This window comes from Lagopus leucura, unplaced genomic scaffold (genome assembly GCF_019238085.1).
Source record: "Lagopus leucura isolate 7727_CA_CO unplaced genomic scaffold, USGS_WTPT01 Super-Scaffold_100001, whole genome shotgun sequence".
NCBI classification, from domain to species: domain Eukaryota; kingdom Metazoa; phylum Chordata; class Aves; order Galliformes; family Phasianidae; genus Lagopus; species Lagopus leucura.
In genome coordinates this window covers 74,268,646-74,291,377 of record NW_024962262.1, presented here as the reverse complement: position 1 = coordinate 74,291,377, position 22,732 = coordinate 74,268,646, and the positions used below count along the sequence as shown (strand labels likewise).

General features: G+C 40.2%; 1 protein-coding gene across 1 annotated transcript; it reads left to right on the top strand.

The window, feature by feature from the left end:
- The first annotated feature begins 848 nt into the window (after window positions 1-848).
- LOC122178295 (trifunctional purine biosynthetic protein adenosine-3-like) lies at window positions 849-20,561 on the top strand. Its single transcript, XM_042868394.1, has 21 exons — window positions 849-993; window positions 1,774-1,869; window positions 2,485-2,659; window positions 4,323-4,434; window positions 4,974-5,033; window positions 5,870-5,995; window positions 6,836-6,920; window positions 8,312-8,397; window positions 8,890-9,058; window positions 10,876-11,107; window positions 11,245-11,339; window positions 11,988-12,097; window positions 13,160-13,358; window positions 13,903-14,154; window positions 14,447-14,599; window positions 15,054-15,260; window positions 16,208-16,348; window positions 16,674-16,804; window positions 18,613-18,754; window positions 19,299-19,414; window positions 20,083-20,561. The coding sequence occupies exons 1-21, from the start codon at window positions 849-851 to the stop codon at window positions 20,353-20,355; spliced, it is 3,105 nt and encodes a 1,034-aa protein (XP_042724328.1). The 3' UTR covers window positions 20,356-20,561.
- Window positions 20,562-22,732: the final 2,171 nt, after the last annotated feature.

The following is a 22,732-nucleotide window of genomic DNA, read 5'->3' as shown; positions in this document are numbered from 1 at the left end:
AGGGGTCTGGAACACAGGCCATATGAGGAGAGGCTGAAGGAGCTGGGAATGTTCAGCCTAGAGAAGAGGAGGCTCAGGGGAGACCTCATTGCTCTCTATAACTTCCTGAAGGGAGGTTGTGGTGAGCTGGGGGTCGGCCTCTTCTCTCGTGTCATTAGTGATAGGACCAGGGGGGATGGTTTCAAGCTACGGCAGGGGAGATTCAGGCTAGACATGAGGAAGTATTACTTTTCAGAAAGGGTGGTCAGGCACTGGAATGAACTGCCCAGGGAGGTGGTGGAGTCACCGACCCTGGGGGTGTTCAAGGAAAGACTGGATGTTGTGTTGAGGGACATGGTTTAGTGGGAGCTATTGGGAATAGGTGAACGGTTGGACTGGGTGATCTTTTAGGTCTTTTCCAACCTTAGTGATTCTATGATTCTATGATTCTATGATTCTAAGTGGAAGAATTCTCTGTGATTTCACTGTGTTTAAATCAGAGTGCGAATGATGCAACTATCCACTGTCACTACTGATGCAGTCCTGGGCTCTCTGTTCCAAGGCCAGGTTGGATAGGGCCCTGGACAGCCTGATCTAGTGCCTGAAGTAATGGTTGGCAATCCTGCCCATGGCAAAGGTTTGGAACTAGATTATTTCTGAGGTCCCTTCCAAACAAAGCCATTCTGTGATTCTATGATTCCACGAGTCTATGATTCTATAATTGCAATGTCTTGTGGATATCTTTCTGATAAGAACTGGATTGGTGTTACTTAAGGGATGTAACACAATTTTTTTTTGCTTACTTTTACTTGAGTTTCTGGAATAAGTAGATAGTAATCAACATAATGACTCTGGGTTTGCGCAGGCTAATGGCTGATCGAGTGCTTGTGATCGGCAGTGGAGGCAGAGAGCATGCATTGGCCTGGAAGCTGGCCCAGTCCCCACATGTAAAACAAGTGTTTGTTGCTCCTGGAAACGCAGGGACAGCCAACAGTGGAAAAATTTCAAATTCAGGTAAAAAGAGGGGAAAAAGTCAAATACTGTGGCAAGCAGTTGGCCGTATGGATGTGGGAATTGAAACGGAACTGACCACATTTGTATTCAGTTAGTAGAGTACAACAGTTCTTTTCTGTTACCGGCACTACAAGTTATTTAAGTCATGCCTTTTTTCCGGTATGTTTTGTTTCTGTATATTAGAACTGCCTAATAAAACATCATATTGTATCTATTTTTATCCTAACTTCTTAAGATAGAGAGGATTATATGAGACTGTGTATTTCTATACCTCGTCTCTTTCCTCCTGTTGTTTGTTATGCTTGACAGATTTCATTCCAGCTTAACAGTGGAAGAGAAGGCTCAAAGATACTACCTTCTTGTGGACAAATACTTCAGTGTCTGCCTAGGCTGTTCAGCTAAATGTAGTTAACTCATTCACTAACACTGATTAAATTTTAGCTCAGATCTTAAGCCTGAGTTTTCTTACGAACTTAAGGTTTCATTTTTAAAGTTTTTAGTCTGCTATGATTAGTAACTTCAAAAAGTTTGTACTGATTATATGTATGAAATGGAAGGCAGGTAATAAGATAGTAAATGTATAATAAAGAGAGCAGTGTAAACTGAAAGTGTTTTAATAACTCTGTTATTATTGTATTATGTTTCATTTTGCCCTTCATGGGCTGCTAACTCAGTTTTTTAATCATACTTTTAAGGGAGATTGAACACTGAATCTCCTATCTTCCATTTCTTATTTAGGCTTTGTAGCAGTATTTTCTTATATATCCTTTTCCTTTTCAGCTGTTTTAGTGAGCAATCACACTATTGTTACCCAGTTCTGCAAAGATCATAACATTGGACTTGTAGTAGTTGGACAAGAAACTCTTTTGGCAGCTGGTAAGGCTGGAGTAAATTATCTTGACAGTAAAAATCAGCACCTTGAATCTTGCTTCAAAATGATGTCTTTGGGACTTGAAGGCACACACTGACTGGATTAAACTAAAGTGCAAGAAAATTTGGAGCATCTTGTAGATGCGAGTTGCAGCCACCTGAAATTTTTGGCTCAATAGCTGTATGCTGCTTTTTGTATGTTACAAATTGGCTGGGGAAATCATGCAGGACTACAAGTCAGTGATGGTTACAGGTATTCTTGTTTCTTCTGCCGTGTTTTTTGCTATAAAGATTTTCTTGCAATGGTCCCAACATTGCTGCTTTATGTAGCAGTACCAAAACCATTGCTGACATTTATTGTAATGTGATATTTAAGATCTCCGTGTCATAAACAGTGAGCAGAAGTATCCAACAGTCATATAGCCATGAGTTGGTAACTGTGACACTTCTGAGTAGTAGGAAACAAGATTATTGGATATTCAGAACTTTGTTTTAAGGATGGATTAGTTGTTTGAAACAATGAGAAGTGTTAGCAGAATGCTGGAATGGCTGCGTGGCTTTCATTTTGTCAGAATGTTTCTAGAGAGATGACTTGATTCTTTTGCTATTTTTGATAACTAGGTATTGTTGATGACTTACAAGCAGCTGGAGTAAGATGTTTTGGACCGTCAGCAAAAGCAGCTCAGCTAGCATCCAACACCAGTTTTGCCAAAGCTTTTCTGGATCGACATGGGATCCCAACAGCAAGATGGAAAGCTTTTACCAATCCCCAGGAAGCCTGTAGGTTTATTATCAGGTAAATGCTTTGGTACAGGAAACACCTTCTTTGTTGGGTTATTTATGCGCTTGGCCTTTGCCCATAATAGTTACCTAGAACTAGTGAGTTAGTGTTTTGTTTTCAAATGTTCATCTTTTTAAGTGGTTACTGAATATTGTTGAACCAATTTTATAAACAGAGACAGATGGTGAAGGAGCAGGGCACTTAAACAGATTGATTTTTCTGTTTTTCTGTTGATTTTTCTGTTTTCTGGTCCTCTTCCCTTTAATCATCCTCATCAGGATGGTGCTAGTTAGCCATTTATAAGAAAAAATGTGGCAGAGAGAAATACTGCAGTAAATTTTTGTGTAAGGGTCAGAAGGGATAAAAATCATTTCTACGCAGACGGATAACAGCAGCATCTCCATAGTGTGATTTGGGAGGAACTGGCTAAATACTGATAATTCAAAGAATCTTCATTTGTCAGCTGCACAGTATCTCTCTCTGCATGTGAGAGAGAAGTGACTGCAGATCTCTGCAATTGCTTTGATTAGTAATACCTCAGAAGTCATGGGGGATCATATGGGAGAATAACTTTTTGCTGTGGCTATTTTGGTCCTGGGTCACAGCAGTGGCTGTATTCAGCTACATTGGACTGTGCTGGTGTCACAGGCGCTTTGTCATTGCTGTCACATAGTTCATGTGGTATATTCTGGCAGAACTTCCCCCCCCCCAAAAAAAAAAAAAAAAAACCCAACCAACTACATTTTTATGGACTTTGTCCAGGCTTGTCCTGTGACAGCATTGTATGTATCATGGTCACCTAGAGAAACAAGCCAACTTCTATGTCTGTAACTGTGCCTAAGGCTTCAAAAGCAAAACAGTATCCCAGTTCTGCTTGTTAAGCTGCAGAGAAAAGGAGCTCTGTGTGAGCCTACTTTGGCTGCTTGTAAAAATCTAGAGTTGTGGTTTATCCTAGTATAAATTATAACATGAAAAAGAGGAGTGAGGTGTTTCAGGAAGTATACTAGTGTGATGAATCAGCTCTTTCAGAGGGCCATTCCGTTTGATCACAAACTGGAGAGAAGTGAATGGATAAAGCTGTAGTTAAAATAAGCTGCGCTGTCTTTTTGTTCTGTTTATTTTTTATTATTTTTTTCTCTTTCCAGATTTTGTTTGTGTTCAAAAGTAAGCAGAACAATTCTGGGGATACAGTGTTAATACCCTAGTTCTAGCATAGCCTTGATATGTAAGACATAAGTCAACCTTAACCTTACAACCCTAGTCAGAATTTCCATGGTGGTTAATAGATTTCTGTAGTACATTCAAGTGTTATTAGCCTACAAATCACCAATGAATTCATCTTTACAACCCTGCGACACGAACAAAATAGTAACCCAAATCAGGGAAAAGAGGAAGATGCTGCAAACAGGATTAATTGACATGTCCAAGAGTATACAGTGAGGTGGTATCAGAACCAATAACAGAATTCACGGGTTTCCAATTCGCAGTCCTTTATCAATGACTACAAAAGCCTGTTCACCTCCATGATAGGATAGACTGGCTACTGGAATGCATTTTTTTGATGTGTTATTCCTTAAGCATTTATAAAAAGGGAAGAACATGGGAAGCATTCATCTTAAAAATGTACCTTTCATGGGATGCAGTAGAGATGCCTGAATCTTTTGCTTTCCTTTTAAAGCACAGACTTTCCTGCTCGAGTGGTACGGGCAAGGGGCCCTGCAGCTAGAAAGGAAGTGACTATTGCAGCCAGCAAAGAGGAAGCCTGCAAAGCTGTCCAAGAGATTATGCAGGTGGTGAAGTCTTTAATTAAATAGTGGGAATGCAGTTCATGTCCTTGACTAAGAACAAGAGGAACCCCAAAGTTGCATCTATCAGCTTGCACATTAAGGCTGGAAATTAGCACTGCTGCTACCTAGCTGCATGTATTCGTTAGGTTTGGTGCTTTGATCTGCATGTCTGATGTATGTGATCACTGTGGGACTTTCTCCTTATTCCTCATCCTTGTGGGTACTGGGGAATTTCTCTTAGGTTGGCTCACAGATGGTGGGCACTCAGCAGGGCTCTGGGGAGTTTGTGGCTGAACTCTCATTCCAGCACTAGGTCCCACGTTACCAAACCTCCAGCTTTTCCATTTCCCTTTTGCTCCTGGTGCCTGACAATGTCTCTTCCTTATCTCTGAATGAGATTCTAGAAGTTTTGCCCAGCATCCCAGGATTCAGACAAGCTGCAGCTTTTCATATCCATTGTCTTTTCCGATGAAAGAAAATAAATAGAGGATTTAGTCATTAGATGCTATGTTTATTGACTGATGACTTTTTTGTCTGTGCAGGACAGAATGTTTGGAGAGATCGTTGTCATTGAAGAACTTCTTCAAGGGGAAGAACTTTCTGTATGTGATCAATTTCATAGTTATGTGCTTTTATTCCTTGGCATTATTGCTATGTTTTGTGCATAACCACACACTTATTGTTTCAAAAAGTTTTGTATGTTTGTTTTATTTGACAAATAAATAAATACGCAAGCTAAGCAATTTGATGTCATACTAACCAATTATGATGTCAGCAGAATTTTTCCTACATTATGGTGAAATTATGGTGATCTTTTTATGTGGAAATTTATCTTTTTTTTTTTCCCCTATGGTCACCTAAAACATTTTTATATAGACCTTGTCTTGGTAATTCTTGTTACATCATTAATTTTGTGCTAACACTTAGTGCCCATTTTAGCACGTCTTCTACTGTGGGTTATTATTATTCAATGGCAAGATAAAACTTAATAATATGTGTGTTATCTGCTATGTGACAACTGAAAAAAAAAAATATTTGTGAAAAGTTTGTTTTGCATTGAGAATACCTCACACTCATTCAGGCCTTGGATTTGCAAGCAAAGATGTTAAACTTCGAACATACAAGTAATTCCATTAAGCCTTACAGTAAGCACATATCCAGTTATTCATGGATAGTTCAAGATCTGGTTCATCAGAACGTCATTCGTATGAGGGCCATCATTTATCTTCATCATTTAAAAATAAGAAAAAGAAAGTTCATTGAATTCTTTGTGTCATCAGCCTTGCAGCACAATGACTGGATCCCATGACTTTTTAGCTTGGATTCCTGACTTTTCCTGACAGATTCCTAAATTAACTTCAGCCTGTGACCAGTAGTGTTAACTTCCCATGGCACAGGATGTTGTCACTGTTCCTGTGTCTTGTTCCTCTCTTAACAGTGCCTGTGTTTCACGGATGGTGTCACTGTTGCCTCAATGCCCCTAGCCCAGGCCCACAAACGGTTATTGGATGGTGACCAGGGTCCAAATACTGAAGGAATGGGAGCCTACTGCCCGGTTCCTCAGGTACAGCAGTCTTCCTTGGCCTGCAGTAAAGCTGATCACATCTCTGGTTAATGCATCTTTAGGGCTCAACCTTGTTACTATCACATAGGCTGAATTTCTTGTGGAGTTGATTGATACCGTGCTTGTGTAAGAGCAACACAGGGCTGAAGCTTTATCAGTCCTTCGGTAGGATTTCTTTCGCCTATGCTCTGAGGAATAGTCTCTTTTATCTTTCCCACTATTCCTAAACTCGGTGTTTTCCTTCTCTATAAACTTGGAGTTTATCTTTTCCTTCTTTGCAAACTTGGTATTTACCTTTTACAGGAAGCACCTGGATGAGGAGCTATGAGATGCGGTTTAGTTTGTGGTAGCAATGGTATTGAGAAGATGGTTGGATTAGATGATCTTATAGGTCGTTTCCAACCTTGTGATTCTATGATTTTATGATTACTTCTAAGCTTTGTCTTGTTTTGCTCCTATTAACATCATTTGAAATGTTCCAGCACAATTTCCACGTGCCTGAAGTCTTTGTCTTGAACATAATCTTGCATTTATTGTTAATAGTATATGCTGCTCAAGTACATTATTGGTGTGTTTTTTACAAGTACGGAAACAATCTTACTGTGTATAGCCTAGGTTTTCAGTGTCTCAAACCTCCTTAAAGTTGGCCCTGTAAAGAAACAAGGAAACAGAAAAAATTGTGAGATAGAGCATCAGTATATCTGTCCTTCAGGACAGTAACACTGTAATGTGAGGAGCATACTGGGTGGGAGTGGCAGTTGAGGCATTCACTTACCCCAGTCCTTTCAGGACCAAGAGCTGGTTCAGCAAATGTCATTACTGTTTGATGTTGATCATCAGGTACCAGAAGTTCTAGAGAAAATCAATGATGCTATTCTTCAACATGTGATTGATAGTCTGAGACAAGAAGGAGCAGCATATGTAGGTAAGTATGCATTCAACTGAAAATGAAGGTAAAGTTCTATCAGGATTAATTTCATTGTTTGGGATTGCTTTTGAATTCTAAATGATCTTTATCCAAAAAAAAAAAAGGTTCACTTTTCGTGGAGTATTAAGCCTTACTGATTTGGTTTATAGCTCTTCCTTTGGAGAGAACTTTCCTCTTCAGATGGCATTTCAGGAGATGTATTGTGCCTCATTTTTTATTTTTTATTTATTGATTTATTTTGTGCAGTGCAGGCTAACAGATGCATTTCTTATTAGTTATAAAAAACAAAAACTTCAGCCAGAATGTGGGAAACTTCTGAACTATGTGGGCCGTTGCATCTGATTTTTACAACTGTAACATTTCAACTTCACTAGCTTGAAAATACTCAATCTGAATAATGTTGGACTATAGAACATACCCTATTTTTATGAAATTAGAACATTTTGTAACAGTTGCAAGCAGATTCTTTGTAAATTGAGGTATAATCAGTCATACTGTTCACTTCTGTGTACAGCAATTTAAGTTTTCTTAAGATCTTTGTCTTGAGAACTTTTGGAAAAGGAAGGGGGATGCTCACTGCTGTCACTGTAGGCCAACAGCTGCTCTAGGTAACAACAGCCAAGATTGCATACAAGAAAATAACTTTTTTCTACTCTTGAGGGATGCAATGTGTTCTCAGCTATTTAGTAACTTTTTTTTATCATGCTCAGTAAGATTTTACAGTGCTGCAGTAAGAAATGAATGTGTGTTGAGCATTTTCAGGATGATGCTGGAGGACCTGATGCTTTGTGGGGATTAATATTTAACACTTGTTACTCTCTGGGCATGACACAATGAAAGGCCCACTCCAGATTGCTGTATGCACATGTGTGTAGCAGTAGAAATAACAGAATACCAACTTCAGAAAATGTTTGTTTCTGTCTATTAGTGATGGTCACAAGTTTTGGTTTGTTTATTTTGCCTGAAATGCAGAGTAACATTTATATTTATGGATAACAGTACTACACTCAAGAAAATTGCAAGATCTGCATCACAATGTTTTATGGAAATTGTTTCATTGTGGAGTTTCTGTTGTTTTTTCCTTTTTCATCCTATCTATTCCATTGGATCTTTGGATACCTACAATTAGAGGGCTGTAGCAGAAGGTTGCTTTCCATTGTATTCAGTCTAAAATGAGATGCAATATTTGTCATGTTGCTGCAAGCCACTTCAGTGGTTACTGTAGAACTATTACAACTTGTGTACAACTGCTTGCTGAATCCCTGCTTCTAATTTCTTACAGTTCACAGAAACGCTTCCCTCATTCCAAAGTTTCAGGTTGCATTTTAAAAAGTTGTTGAAAAATACACATTTAAATTCATTTTCTTGATTGTGTTCTTTCTTCTCAGGTGTGCTGCAGATGGGGTTAATGCTTACCAAAGAAGGTGTGAAAATTTTAAACTTTAAATGTCAGTTTGGTGACCCCCAGTGCCAGGTGAGTGACAGACACTGAGAACTCACATGTGCTTCCTTCTTTAACTCTGACTGTTACATCACACGCCTTGGGAAATTTGCACAGTATATTTGGATTTCTGTCTTTCTTCCCCTCAATGTCCAGATCTGAATGAGAATGTCTCAGTGCATGAAGTAACTTAAAATTTTAGCTGGTAAGCTTCTGTGAATTATTAGTTAAAGAATTTAAGTTAAAGAGCTCCTCCTTCCATTTTATTCTTCTGGATATAAACATACTAGGAGGGGCATGAATTCATGTCTCTTCATAATCTCTTGTTATGAATTTCTGCTGTTGCAAAAAGCTGCTGCATATTAGTGTTTATTACTGCTTTCCATTCTACAGATACAGGGAAATACAGTATTTTCAGTTTGGCAGGTACAGATTTTACTCTGTTACTTGAATTTTCCCTACATTCATTTTCAGTAAGTCAGCAAAAGAAGAATTAACTTCTATCACTATGAAAATTTTATGCAGGTAATTCTTCCACTGCTTAAAAATGATTTTTATGAAGTGATTCAAGCAGCAATTGATGGCAAACTCTGCAGCTTCATGCCAGCCTGGTCAGAAAACAGGACAGCTGTGTGTGTGGTCATGGCAAGTCTGGGATACCCAGGAGACTATGACAAAGGCATGGAAGTAACAGGTAACTTGAGCAGATTATTTACTATTTTCTCTAGCCCGGTACTTGGGAAGGCTTGCATTTACCTCTTCTCGCAGAATGTTGTCCTGCTTTCCTCCATCCCACTCCTCAGCTCTTCAGAATCTACCTTCATCTGTCACTGCTTGTCCATGTAGAAGAAATAACTGATCAGTAGGATTGTTTATCTGGAAAGCTTGCCTGTCCAAAGTGGCATAGGGCCTAAATGTTTAACAGTGTACCATTCTTTAAAGTCTGTAACTGGTTGAGATAAGGTGATAGAGTGTTATAACCTCCTGGAAAAACTCTGGTGCATCCACATGGAGTATTTCCACAAACTGCGCTGGAAATGGGGACCACAGCATTATCTGGTCATGACTGCTTTGTGCTAGCTTTTGCTTTTGCCAGAGTCACATTATGTTAGGTAAGTGTGGAGATCTGAGGACCTTTACAACAGGAGTGGTTAATTCCTCCACTGTTAATTTGTTTCCTTGCTTTGTGCCAGCCAGTCTGTGTAACACATAAAAGCCCCTCTTTTTCATAGAGGTTGTAGGGTTTTTGGAAAGGTGGGCATGTGGGCTTTTAGATCAATACACGTTTTCTTTGTTAACTTAATCATGTTTCAATATTACCTTAAGATTATTTTTTTTTTAAATGAAAAGGAAAAAAAAGAAAACAGAGGGAATTGTTGCAGAACTAGTTCCTTCCCCCTTTGCTTCTACTTTGCCAGGCCAACACAGAGAGCTGATCTTGTATCAAGGACATTTCTTTTTCAGAACTCCTGTTATCCTACATCAGCCACGCAGGACATCGTGTTATCTTGTTTTTCCTCTTTTCAAGATTTCTGCTGCCATGTTGTCATTGCTCACCCTCCCATTCCAGTTCAGCCATTACATTAACTTTGTTTTATGAGCAATGTTCTGGAAAACTCTGCATTTCTGTAAGTGTGAAAATGCAAACCATATAACTGAACAAATCCCCCTGCTAGGTGAGTTTTCTTTCAGTAGTCAGGCTCTGGAACTCACATTGAATCTTGCATTTTAATAGCTTAACAAACACTTTATTCCTTAGGACACAAGGACAGGGCACTAGGTTTCCATTGTGGCAAAGCCAGCTTGGGCTCAGCTTGCCCCACAGTGCTGTGGTGGTGCAACAGAATTCCAGCAAGTTTAAAGGTTACTTTTACTCACTTGTAAAATCCCTCTAGGCAAAAGGAAAAGTATGTTTTGCTTTGCTTTCTCCAGGTGATGGCAGCAGTTCCTCCTCTTCCCTTATTCTCTCCTCAAAATACTATCTTCCAAAAAATCCTCTAGCAGGAAAATACACAGAAACAAAATAACAAAATGCAAACCTGCAGATATTTATAAAGCATGGATTGCAAATGTGGCAGGGTATTGTGTGAAGTGGTCGTAACAGTGTGGATGGGGCAGTGCCATTAACATTAATAATTTAATATCAGGGGGAGTCCAAGTAATAAATTGCTATGAATTGTGGAATGGTTTCATCTGGAAAACCGTGCAGAAATTATTCCCAGTTACAGTACAGCTTTTCCCTGGCACAGCGTAGCTGTATGTCCTGCAGTGGTATCTAGATCCCCTTTTTTTGTTCCTGTGTGATCTGTGTCCTTACCAGCTCTCTGAAAAGGGAATCTTTGGGCCAATGGAGAGTGATGCCCATCACTGGTGATGCTGTTTCTCATAAGAAAGGTAAAGTGGGAAGCCTTGTTGTTCTTCTCTCTTGACTGAAGAAAGGACTTCAATCTTCACTGCTTTACCAACGTAGTATCTGATTTAAAATACTCAATGTTCCTTTTGCTTTTGTAGGGCTGCTTCCAGCCAAAGAGTTAGGGCTGCAGGTGTTCCACGCTGGCACAACAGTGAAGGATGGCAGAGTGGTTACAAGTGGTGGCAGAGTCCTCTCCGTTACTGCTGTTAAGGAGGATCTGATGACTGCACTGGGAGAAGCCAACAGGGGAGTAGCAGCCATATGTTTCAAGGGTGCCACATACAGGAGGGACATTGGCCATCGGGGCATTCGACTTCTCAAACAGTCTCTGTATGTAAGCAAAGGCACTAGTAGAAGTTGATGCTAGCCCAAAGTTATATCTGTTGTTACCCTTTGTACCATGAGCGATGATGATCTATGCAGACAACGTAGCAATTGCTGCTAGCATGTCCTTTTCTTCCCTGCAGGGGTTTGATATACAAAGAGAGATGTGTGGAAGCTGTAACCAGTGATGTTTTGTTTTACCAGCTGAAAAGATCAATTGTAAGTCGTACCAGATCAGGTAAGATTAGGAAAAAGAATATTTGAATTTCCTCAGTATAGCAAATGAGACCAGAACTTTTTTTTCCCCAAGAGTTGAGTAGACAGTCTCTTGGCACTGAAACTGAGTTTGAGATATTGGGCTGGTGTCACCATGAAAAATGAAAACTCATTTCTTTCTCATTCCTCCTTATGTCTTACTTAAAAGATAGTTGGCTTATCATGAGAATGATTGCATTTCTTCAAGGGTAGCTTAGTGAGCAGAATAACTCTTGGATTCATTGAATGATTTTGGACAGAAGTCATCCTACCAGCTGTATGTATGAGCACAAAACCCAAACAGTTTTTAGGATGTGGCAGACAGTTACTGAACTTGTTTGCCCTTCAGAATTCTATTTGCCTCTTTACTCTCAGTAGTGATCTGTTGAGGAAAATTTCTTCTTTTTTTTTTAGCCCTTAGAAAAAGAGAAGGAAAAAAAAGAAAAAGAGCTGTTAAAATTAAACAGTGCCATGAAATATATGACTTTAGGGTCCAAGCTTCATAAAGCTATCTATGATTTGTCTGTTTTGTCTTGTCCAAGAAATCATAATCTGCAGTACTTGCTTGGTGCATGCTTTAGGTCTTTTTATTTCCCTTAAAAACAATCCTTTACATATTTGTATTTGGCAGGCAGTCATTCAGAAGTAAGAGGCTTTGCTGGTTTCTTTGATTTAAAAGCATCTGGTTATGATGATCCTATCCTGGTATCTCAAACTAAAGGCCTTGGACCTAAACTTCAGGTAATCTGCAACTTGACTGTAGCAAAACTCATGTTATCTCCCAAGACTGTTTTGAGTGCCACAGCCAGTTGCACCATCTGCACCCTTCTGAGCATTACAAATATATCCCAAATCCACTGCAGTAGTCAATTGAGCTTCATAGATGATCACTTGAGCAAAGTGTGCACATGTGCCATTGAGAATGTGGAGATTTGGGATATTTTGTGATTGTAATAAAACGTTTAGTCATGCACTTGAGGAACTAAGAATTAGAATTTCTGCTGGGAAATCCACTGGCTTTGAGAAGGATCAGTTCAGAGAGAAACTGGTACAGAAAAGTGCTGAAATTATTACTGTCAGTCTGGGTTTAATAAATTGTATGCAGGGGTAGCATGATTACTTCTGTCAGGCCACTGGGTGAGAAAAGGATTTCTATATTTTTTAAATTCAATAGAAGCCTTCTTGAGGTTTGATAACATTTTACTCTATAGAAGAGCTGCTTATCAAGGAAGTTATAAACCAGGCCTGTGTTCTCCATGTAATGAGGTAGCTGGACCAAAAGACTCCTTGTGGATGGTGGGAGTGGAGAATCTCATTCCTTGTCAACTTGCAGATGAATGAAACACTGTTTAACGAAATTGCTTCCATTTTGCTGTGTAGCCCAGGGAAATCAGTGAGCATTGCAGAACAGACAGTAATGTTTAAGCAACCTAGTATTATTTATGGAAATTGCTAAGGTGTTCTGTAGGTTGGATGTCCCAAGAATTCGTAATTGACTTAAGGTACCTCTTATGCCCTATTTGACATAGTATTCCAAAATAAACAAACAAACAACCCCAAATAACAATTTATGAGTAGCAGTAGTTAGAATTTGAAGGAATGCTTTTAAAATATATATTTATTTTCTCTTGAAGAAAATTATCTGATTTCTCTTAATTTAAACTAGATTATCTACTAGATATCTTCCACCTGTATCTTCTGTTGTGATGTTTATCAAGGAAATGAAGATTTCTGCTTATTTGATCACCATTTGAGTTTTCTGTATCTCCCGTCAGCACTGCTGGTTCCTCCCATGTTTTGCAGATTGCACAAGCATGTAAGAGACATGACACCATAGGACAGGACCTGGTTGCCTTGTGTGTTAATGACATCCTGGCTCAAGGGGCAGAGCCCCTCTTCTTTCTCACCTATTTTTCCTGTGGCAAACTTGATGTCAAAGCGACTGAAGCAATCAAAGAAGGAATAGCTGACGCATGCAGAAATGCAGGATGTGCTTTCCTAGGTATGAACACACCTCTTCTTTGGTATTTGAAGATTCTGATGTTAAAATGATGATTAGTGAATAGAGTTTATAGGCAGCTCTATTATATAGCATTAGAACATTTGGTTTCTTTTTCGGGGGGAAAAAAAGGGCACAAAATCTTCTTGATTTATGAAACAAGTCAGCATGGAAGCATGATTTTTGCTTTTTGGACCCTGGATCTCATCTATTCTTGTACAAAGAAAAAAATTGCCCGTGCCTTACACTCTTGAGGTGCAAATGTTTTCATTCCCGCTCTGATGTTCCTCATAGCAGAGAAGTGTCAGGTAAGTAGTGCAAAATGCAAGAAACCACCTTTCTTCTTTCATTAACTTAATGAAGCTTTGTTTTGTTGAAGCTATGAGGTAAGAAACAATGAACTTTTAAAAAGTGTCTGAATATGCTGTTTAGGCTGTATGTCTCTACAGCTGCCCTGGATACGTTACCTATTTTAAGAGATGCTATGGATTTAAAGTTAACAGTGCTGACTGCTTGTGCTGCTGACTGCTTTTTATCCCCCATTTAGGCAGGGAGATTGCTGAGGTGACTAGCATGTATTCTTCTGGAGAGTATGACTTGGCTGGCTTTGTGGTTGGTGCAGTGGAGCGAGGACAGATGCTTTTGGGTCTGCAGAGAGCTGATGAGGAGGATGTGCTTATTGGACTGGCCTCTTCTGGGATTCACGGCCGAGCCTTTTCCATCATAAGGAAGATACTCCTAATGTCCTCCCTGCACTACTCCTCTCCAGCGCCTGGCAGTTGTGGTGACAAGACTCTAGGTAAAATATCTTCTTTCTCTGAAGCAAGCCTCCAAATGGATCGTGCATAGACATTTTTATAACTAGGTGCTGCCAAGGGTTGTTTATTAAAACATGTTTATTAGTGTTAGTCAGTCTTTGGAATAGGTAGGTCTCGCTTTGTTAGTTTTGGAGGAGTGGAGCAGCACTGTTTGCTACTTTACAAATCTGTCTGCCAGAAAGATCAAGGAGAACCCATTCAAAGAATCATTCCCATCAAAACACCTAATACATTTTTTTTAAAAACTCTCTGAATTGACACTTTTGTTTGCAGGAGATGTATTGCTGACTCCAGCAAAACTGTACAGTCCATCTTTGGTGCCTGTTCTTCGCTCAGGGCATGTGAAGTCTTTTGTCTTTATTGCTGAGGAAGGGTTGCTGGAAGGCATCTCTCGAATCCTGCCAGAACATGTCAGCGCTGTCCTGGGTAAATATCAAATATGGCTCTTTCTATTTGACAAAATTTATATTCCTACTCATTGTTTCTTTCAAAGAGAAGAAAGGAAGCTGCTCAAGTAATCCAAAAAAGTCAGAAGTTGTTTTGTCATGTGGCTCCTTTATCTCTCATAGAAGAGGTGTAAGTCATCTGTAACTTTATCCTTATGGCTCATCGAGGATGAGCATGTTTCAATTTGCCATTTCCTATATGTTCTCAGAAAGCCTCGAAAGGCCTTGTCTTGCACAAATTATATCTAGAAACATCTTACATAAGCAGCACCCATAAGTTGACTGGAAGTTGGATCAGTGTCCTCTTTGGGAAATATTCTTAAAATACCAAGAATTCACATGTATCAGCTCTTGTAATATACATTACTGTATATAATTGCAGGTGGGTAGTGCACATATGCTGATCAAGTATGTTTTTCCTATCTTTTCTTCAGATGCCCTTACCTGGAAGATGCCTGAGATCTTCTGCTGGCTCTATAAGGAAGGAAACCTCTCCGAGAAGGAGATGGCCCAGACATTTAATTGTGGGATTGGTGCAGTCTTGGTTGTGCAGAAGGAGTTGGCCCAGCATGTTCTCAGGGATGTACAGAGACATGAGGAAGCTTGGCTGATTGGAAAAGTTGTTGCCCCTTGTCACACAGGTAAGCAGATGTCCTAATGGGATATAAAGACACAAAAATCAAATAGTATGGTGTGACTGCATTCACTTCTTCTTCAGAGGGGTTTCCATTTAAGTGCACATTATTTACTTCTAACTTGATGCAGAATAAGTTGCTGTAGCGTGATTCTGTGAAGTGCTGAGCATCTCCTGGAAGGTACCCATTGTCCTTAGTTCTGTAGGAACTGTTCTGTTGCAAATTGTCTGTAGTTCACATTTTTCTCTTGTTATGTCACTAGGCTTAAGGCTACTTGATGCTTTCACATCTACATTTCATTATTAAATACCATGAGGAGGCTTGCTGAATGACATTACTTGAACAGTTTCTTACCTGATGACTGTCTGTAAGGACTCTTAACATTATTTAGTCTGTTATATTCTAGAACAATTACAGTAATCAACATACTTCCTTTCCAACCCTTTTCCAACTCACATGGATCCCATGTAAAGACAGAGGATAGGCCACATGTGTACACAGTCACAAGTTGACAATAATAAGTCTTCATTCTGGTATATATCCAGTGATTATGTACAGCAAGACATGAGCTGGAATTCTTCTGGTTTCTGAACAGTTTGGGGAGCAGTTTTGGCAGTCAAAATAAAGTGTCAGCACTGTCACCACCATTGTTAGTTTCATTTTGTAACACGAGAGAAAAGGAGAAGTGCAAAAGATGGGGATAATCCTTGAAAGTACTATGCCATATCTAGCCCTTTGCAGCCCAATGGGTAGAATGAATGCACAACAATGCGATTTGTTTATTTAATTAATATCCATTTTTGTAGTTCAGTTGGTGCTAGCATATATTTATTGCTGATAGGTTTTCTATTAACTGAAATTTATGATTAGTGAACTATGTGAAGTAATTTTAGAAGGGAAAGTAAGATCAAAAATGTTTTCTTTTTAATGTTTTCCACACATATTTGGAGGAGGTTCTCACATCAAAGTTGAGAATCTTCTTGAAGCTCTGCAGCTGAGCAGCCCCCAGCATCTGCTGAATAACACTGTTGTAGAGAGTCAACAACAACCCAGAAAGAACAAAGTTAAAGTAGCTGTTCTCGTCTCTGGAACAGGTGAGATTTTGTTTATCATCGCACAGCGAAATGTTCGTACAAAGGGAGGTGAATTCAACCCTGGTATAAATGCATCTGCCTTGACTTTTTTTGGTAGTCTATGGAGTCTTCTGAAAACAGGCTATATTTTAACTGGCATTCAATAATGTGGTTTTTTTGTACTGCTTAACAAATGAGATTTATTAGCGCATAAATTGCTTTGTCCTCTTCCATTTGTGCAGTTGTTGCAACTAGAATTTTTATTAGATAAACAAAACTGAGAATCCCTTCTCAGTAACACAGATGCTTATCCGTTTCATGAATGTTTGCTCTCTTTCCACTTGAGGCACAAACCTTGCTGCTCTCATCAATTATGCAAAAGAACCAGGCAGCTGTGCTCAAGTTGTCCTTGTCATCTCCAGCAAGTCTGGTGTGGAAGAACTACGAAATGCAGCCCGTGCTGGAATTCCCACCAGGGTAAAGGCACCTATTTCCTTTCCTCTATACCACCACCTCACACCTATTGAATCTGTAGGCCTTTAATGTAAAGCTTGGTAAAAATTTGTGTTTCACATTAGTTTCACCCTTTTATGTAGATAAGCGAGTGCAGCACAAATCTATTGAAGTCATCAGCAGAGACAAAGCTGGAGGTTCTGTCGACCTTACACAGTGCTCAGTGGAGGCTGTGAGCATGTTTCTTGTCTCTTCAATGGGTACTTCAGTCCCGGTTATGAAGAGACTTAAAATAAGCATGTGCCTGCACTTGAAGGTGTGCTTTAATCTCAGAGAAATTAGTGTGCTTACATTCTACTCTTGCAAGTGCTTTGATGATTTAGATCTAAAACTGTAGCCCAAGCAGCTTACAGCTGTAACAGAATCAGCAAGACTTCAAGCTCTGTGAAAAATATAAGCATGTTGTCTCATTGGCTCATCCTTTCTTAGAAAGCCTCATGTGCACAGTCAGTTTCAGTGGCACTATCTAGAATAAATAAAGAAATAAAGAAATAAATAAATATATAAATTCTAGATAAAGAATCTCCTGCTTTTGGTCAGTGAAGTAGTACTTTGTTGTGGAAATTTTCACTGGTTTGTTTCATAAAACAAAGACACAGAAAGACAATAACATCATGTCATCATATTTTGTGGAGTTTCTTCTCCCAGGTGACAGTGAGAGGCTGAGAGGTAATGACCTCAAATTGTGCCAAGGGAGGTTCAGGTTGGATATTAGAAAGAATTTCTGTTCAGCAAGAGCAGTGCTGCAGTGGCACAGGCTGCCCAGGGAGGTGGTGCAGTCACCGTCCCTGAGGTGTTCAGGAGCCGTGTGGATGTGGCACTGAGGGACGTGGGCAGTGCGCGTGGGGGGGTGGGCTGGTGGTTGCACTGGGTCATCTCAGAGGTCTTTTCCAACCTTCATGACTCTATGATTCTATGATAGTGTAGAAAGTAGCTTTTGAAAACACTGAACAACTTGCGATTTCAAATGCAGCCCACCAGGAATTCTTCTGTCTAGTGTTTGATGATTTGGAGCAGTTATCATATTTGTACAGCTATGCACAGATGGCATTAAATGCTGTTAGAGGCTCTCCATCCATTAAAAAGTTTTCAACAACTTCCTCAGCAGCTGAATTGGATCCACATTACTTTTTTTTTCTGGCAGTATAAAGACTCTGGCAAGACAAAGGAGAAAAAAATCTATATGGTGTCAAAAATCATTCACATTTTCCTAGGTAAGAGCATGACAGCTCTGTCAGGACCTTATTTGAATGTCTTTGTGAACAGTCAGGTATAGTCAGGAATCAACACGTATTTGGGGACTCAGAGATAAGTGGTTGAGTAGAATTAAAACTTCACTCCTCTTCTTACATGGAATTTCTGGTCAGCTTGTTGTCTTCTAGATGAATACTTTTCCGTATGCAGCTACAGACTGACTAATGGTGATGCTGATTTTACTTCTGTCTTTGGCCAGGCATTCTGGAGATGTCCTCCTTATTTTTGTCTTATCCATGTTGCTCTTTTCACTTGGCTTTTCTTAATGCAGATTTTATGTGTATATTACAGCATGCTGTGAGAAGCAGCCTGTGTTAACTAGCAAGCGATTGGGATGTTTCCAGGAATGCTTGTATAAATCACAAGTATCCAGAATAATGTGCAAATTCATACCTCATTAAGTCTTCGAGTGACCTCAAATGAATGTGTTTTATTTTTTCTTTGTTGCTCAAGAAAATACTCTCATTCACATGAAGTTACTTCTTTGGTATTCTTGCTGATGTGTTTTAATGTTTTAGGTGATTGATCACAAGTTATATGGGAGTCGCTCTGAATTTGACAGCACAATTGACCGAGTTCTTGAAGAATTTGCTGTTGAACTGATATGTCTTTCAGGATTTATGAGAATATTGTCCAGTCCTTTTCTCAGGAAATGGAAAGGTAAGAAATTACAGCTCTGTAAAAAAGAAATTAAAATGAGATGCTTGGGCTTACCAGAATTACACAGTCGCAGTTCTTCGTCTTTGGTTAAATCTCCCTCAGCCTTGATGACACTGAGGATTGGAATGTAAGTCAGTGGGGCTGCCACATGCTTCTTCCATTCATTCCAGCCATCAGCTCTGACTGTGCATTGGCAGTGAAGTGTCCTGTGCCGGCACAATTACTGACAGAGGGACAAAAAGCAATGTCACGGAGTTTGTATATCTTCTTGCTGGGAAGAAGAAATGCCTGTGGAGCAAGCAGAAGTTTTGTTTTCTGTGCAGGTAGCGTAACCATCTTGTTTTCCCAGGAGCTGTGCTGGAGAACCTCTTTTTGCTTTTAAACGTGGAAATGTCCCGCTATGTCCTGACTGCTCTGCTGTCTGCTCTTTGAGCTCCTGAGGTGCTGAATGCTGTTTTGAAGTGGTGGTCACGTCTCACTTTTATTTTCAAAGGAAATTCCATTCAGATTGATTTTTCTTTTCTCCTCTCACCCTGATCTCTAGGGAAAATTCTGAATGCTTCCCCATCGCTTTTCCCACCAGTCAAGGTTGGAAATGCGCATCAGCACTCCCTCCCAACTGGATTCAAAGTCACTGGCTGCGCTGTGCATTTTGTCCTGGTGAGTGTCCTCTTTTCTAACAGTGATGAAAAGGAATTCGTTTTTTTTTTTCCCTCCCTTTTCTGAAGGCAGAAGAATGAAAAAGTGGTAAGAATGTATAGAGGTCTTAGGGTTGTTTCCAGTAAAACGCAAAGTTTGCAGGAATTACTTTGCACAGCTTTACTCTTTGTGGCCCTGCTCCTTCACCACATTTTGCTTCCCTTGTTTTTGTCTTTTCACTCACTTATTTGTGGTTTCTCAAGGTCCTGCCTTTTTCTTTCATATCACGGACATTACTTTTTTCCAGTGTCTCCTCACCACAGCAAGGTGCCCTCCAAGTCTTCTAGGCCATGTCTATCCCCACTCTACTCAGTACATGCGATGTATGCATTCCTAATGGAGGTTGCCCTCTTATGTACATACAGCCTCTTGCACACAACTGCAGTTGTGCTTACTTGAGGTATCTCATGAGACTTTCTGTGTCCTGTCTTCATCAAAGAATCACAGAAAGTTTTGGGTAGGAAGGGATCTTAAAGCCCACCCAGCCCCAACCTACTGCTGCGGGCAGGGCTGCCACCTACCAGCTCAGGCTGCCTAGGCCCCCATCCAACCTGGCCTTGAACATCTATAACCTCACTGACAATGCAAACCAGCCTTTTCTAAGACTTCTTCCAATATCTCTGTTGTAGGAGGAATCTTGTCCAAAAGCAGTAATCCACCAGGAGCCGGTATCTGTGAAGGCAGACGACACTGAGGAGATGCTGTCAGAAAGGGTTAAGGAAGCTGAGTGCCGGGCTTTTCCCATCGCCCTGCATCTAGTGGCCAGTGGGGCAGTGCAACTAGGAGCTGATGGTAAAACCTGCTGGAAACAAGAGAGGCAAAGTCTGTGTCTTCAAGAAGAGAAAAATGACTTCACTTCCTCTCTGGTGATGCCAGAGCCACAAGAAAATGATGTGGTGTAGCCAGGTTTTCCTTTCCTTCTTCCTTCCCACCATGTGCTTCTCTTTGCAGGTGTATTAATGTTTCTGGCTTTCATTCTGAGCTATGATCAGTTTTTCTGGGCTTGCACATTTAGTTACACTTAGTTTTCAAAACTGGCTGTGGGAGCCAAACTCATTTCAGATCTTGAATTTCTTTGTTCTGCAGCCAGGGATGGGGCATCCACAACTTCTCTGGGCAACCTGTTCCAGCACCTCACCACCCTCTCAGTAAAAAATTTCCTCCTAACATCTAACCTAAATCTCCCCTCTTTTAATTTAGAATCATTCCCCCTTGTCCTATCACTATCACTGTGTAAAGTTGGTCTCCCTCCTGAATATAAGCTCCCTTCAAGTACTGGAAGGGCACAGCCAGGTCTCCCTGGGGCTTCCTCTAGGTTTATCATGCCCAGTTCTCTCAACCTTTCTTCATAGAAGTGCTCCAGTCCTCTGATCATTTTCTGTTGGAAGAGGGTGTGTGATGGTGTTTCAAGCCACAGAGGAGTCAGTGAGGCCATATAGGAGAGAAGATGCCCTGCTGGTCCCATCCTGTAGGGGCAAGGCCATGCCCACAACTCTCAGACATCTGTGAAGCTGCTGAAGCCTTGTGCTCCCTGAAGCTGTGGCACCACCACCCACTACTGCCAGTTGGGTTTCTCCTGCAAACTCAGTGTGGTCAGTGGCAAGCACCTCCAGCTGCCACTGCAGATATGCCTTCACTCTGACCCTGGTGAGGATCGGAGGCAGCTAAGAGCCAAGAATAAAGCAGCAACACTGGACACCAGTCATATTTTCAGTGTTTGCATTGGGAATAATCTATATTCATATATTCATTCTGGATTACTGTCACCAGCAGGGCCTTTGTGGGAGGGTAATGCAGAGCACATAGCATTCAGTTATTCAGCCTTCAGCATGGTGAACTTTGTCCCTCATCAGGAGTTCAAAATTACTGCTGCAGTCCTTTTGATCTGGTGTTGTGCCTTTAAGTAGGCAAAAGCGAACATGGAAATTACTTTTGAAATGAAAATCTCTTTGTAGGCCCTTTTAACAAACAGATGTGTAGTGAGCTGCCAAACAGAAGAGCCGATGACCAGCAAGGCAGGAGCTCTTCAGAAGGCAAAACAAAGTGAAATAAGCCGCCCTTCACGGATTTTATTGCAGTGTAATAGCACACAGCAAACATAAATCTTAACACTTTGCCCTATTCCTGGAAGGCACTGCACACAGATGTTCTCAGAACTTGGTGTTAAAACCTCTGTATCTGGTGGGGTGGAAAATAGATTAGAAACTGTTAGCAGATTTCAGGCATTTTTTCTTCTTCCATCCATGAAATCAGCAGGACATCCCCAGCCCGACTTGCCATGTAGCCAGAGCTGACTTTCCTGGGGAGAGATCACTAACAGCCATTAGATGCAGTGAAAAAAATAAAAGTAGTTGTTCTGGAATTATGCATCCTATACTAGTAAGGGACATGCTGTGTAACTGCTGCTGGCTGTGGCGGGCTGTTTGAGAGCATGAGCCAGCTCCATTCAGAAACTCCTATTTATTTATTCATTTATTTAATTAGTGTGTATTTCAGTGGTGTTTCAGTGGAGGAGGAGGGAGGAGAAAGGGGAATTCCATTTCTTGCTGCACGCTGTGCATTAATGTACAGTAATCTGTATTTGTTTTTTGCACTTCGGCAGCAGGAGCAAGAAGCTTGATGTAGGAGAAATAGGAAGAACTGTAACGAGGAGAAATGAACAAATCTTTATATATATATAGTATATATATATTTATAGTTAATATTTATGATAAACATGTTGCTTATTTTGCTGTAGTTGGCCTGTAGTTACTTCACGTTGTGTATTGTTTGGAATGCATAGTAAGCATGATGGATGAAGTTTCAAACCAAACAAATAAATGGTTATAAGATTATAGAATGCAAGGTATTGTGCTCTGTTGTTCTCCATACTATCACATCGTATCAAACAGCTTTCTCCAGTGGAGTTCATGGCATCCCTCTGAGATTGGGAGCGGTTGGTAGTATTTTAATCTGGTAACTCAGGTCCACTTCACAACAGATTTTCATTTTATAGACTTGTAGAAATGCAGATAAGTGCTTAAATCCCATTTCTCATCAGTCTTAGACAGCAGAATACCTCAGTCTTGCTCAAGATGTCTGATGAATTGGGATTTTGAATTTGGGGTTGCTACACTGTCTGCTTTTGGCCTTCCTGGCACTGATCAAACTGCTTTTACCAATGTTACAACCGTTAACTGTGCAATTAGTGACAGTGATTTCATCCCTTGCAAAACAAGTAGCACCACCGAGAGTTAAAATGTAAGTACGATATCTTAAAAGCGGTGCTGTGTCATGGCT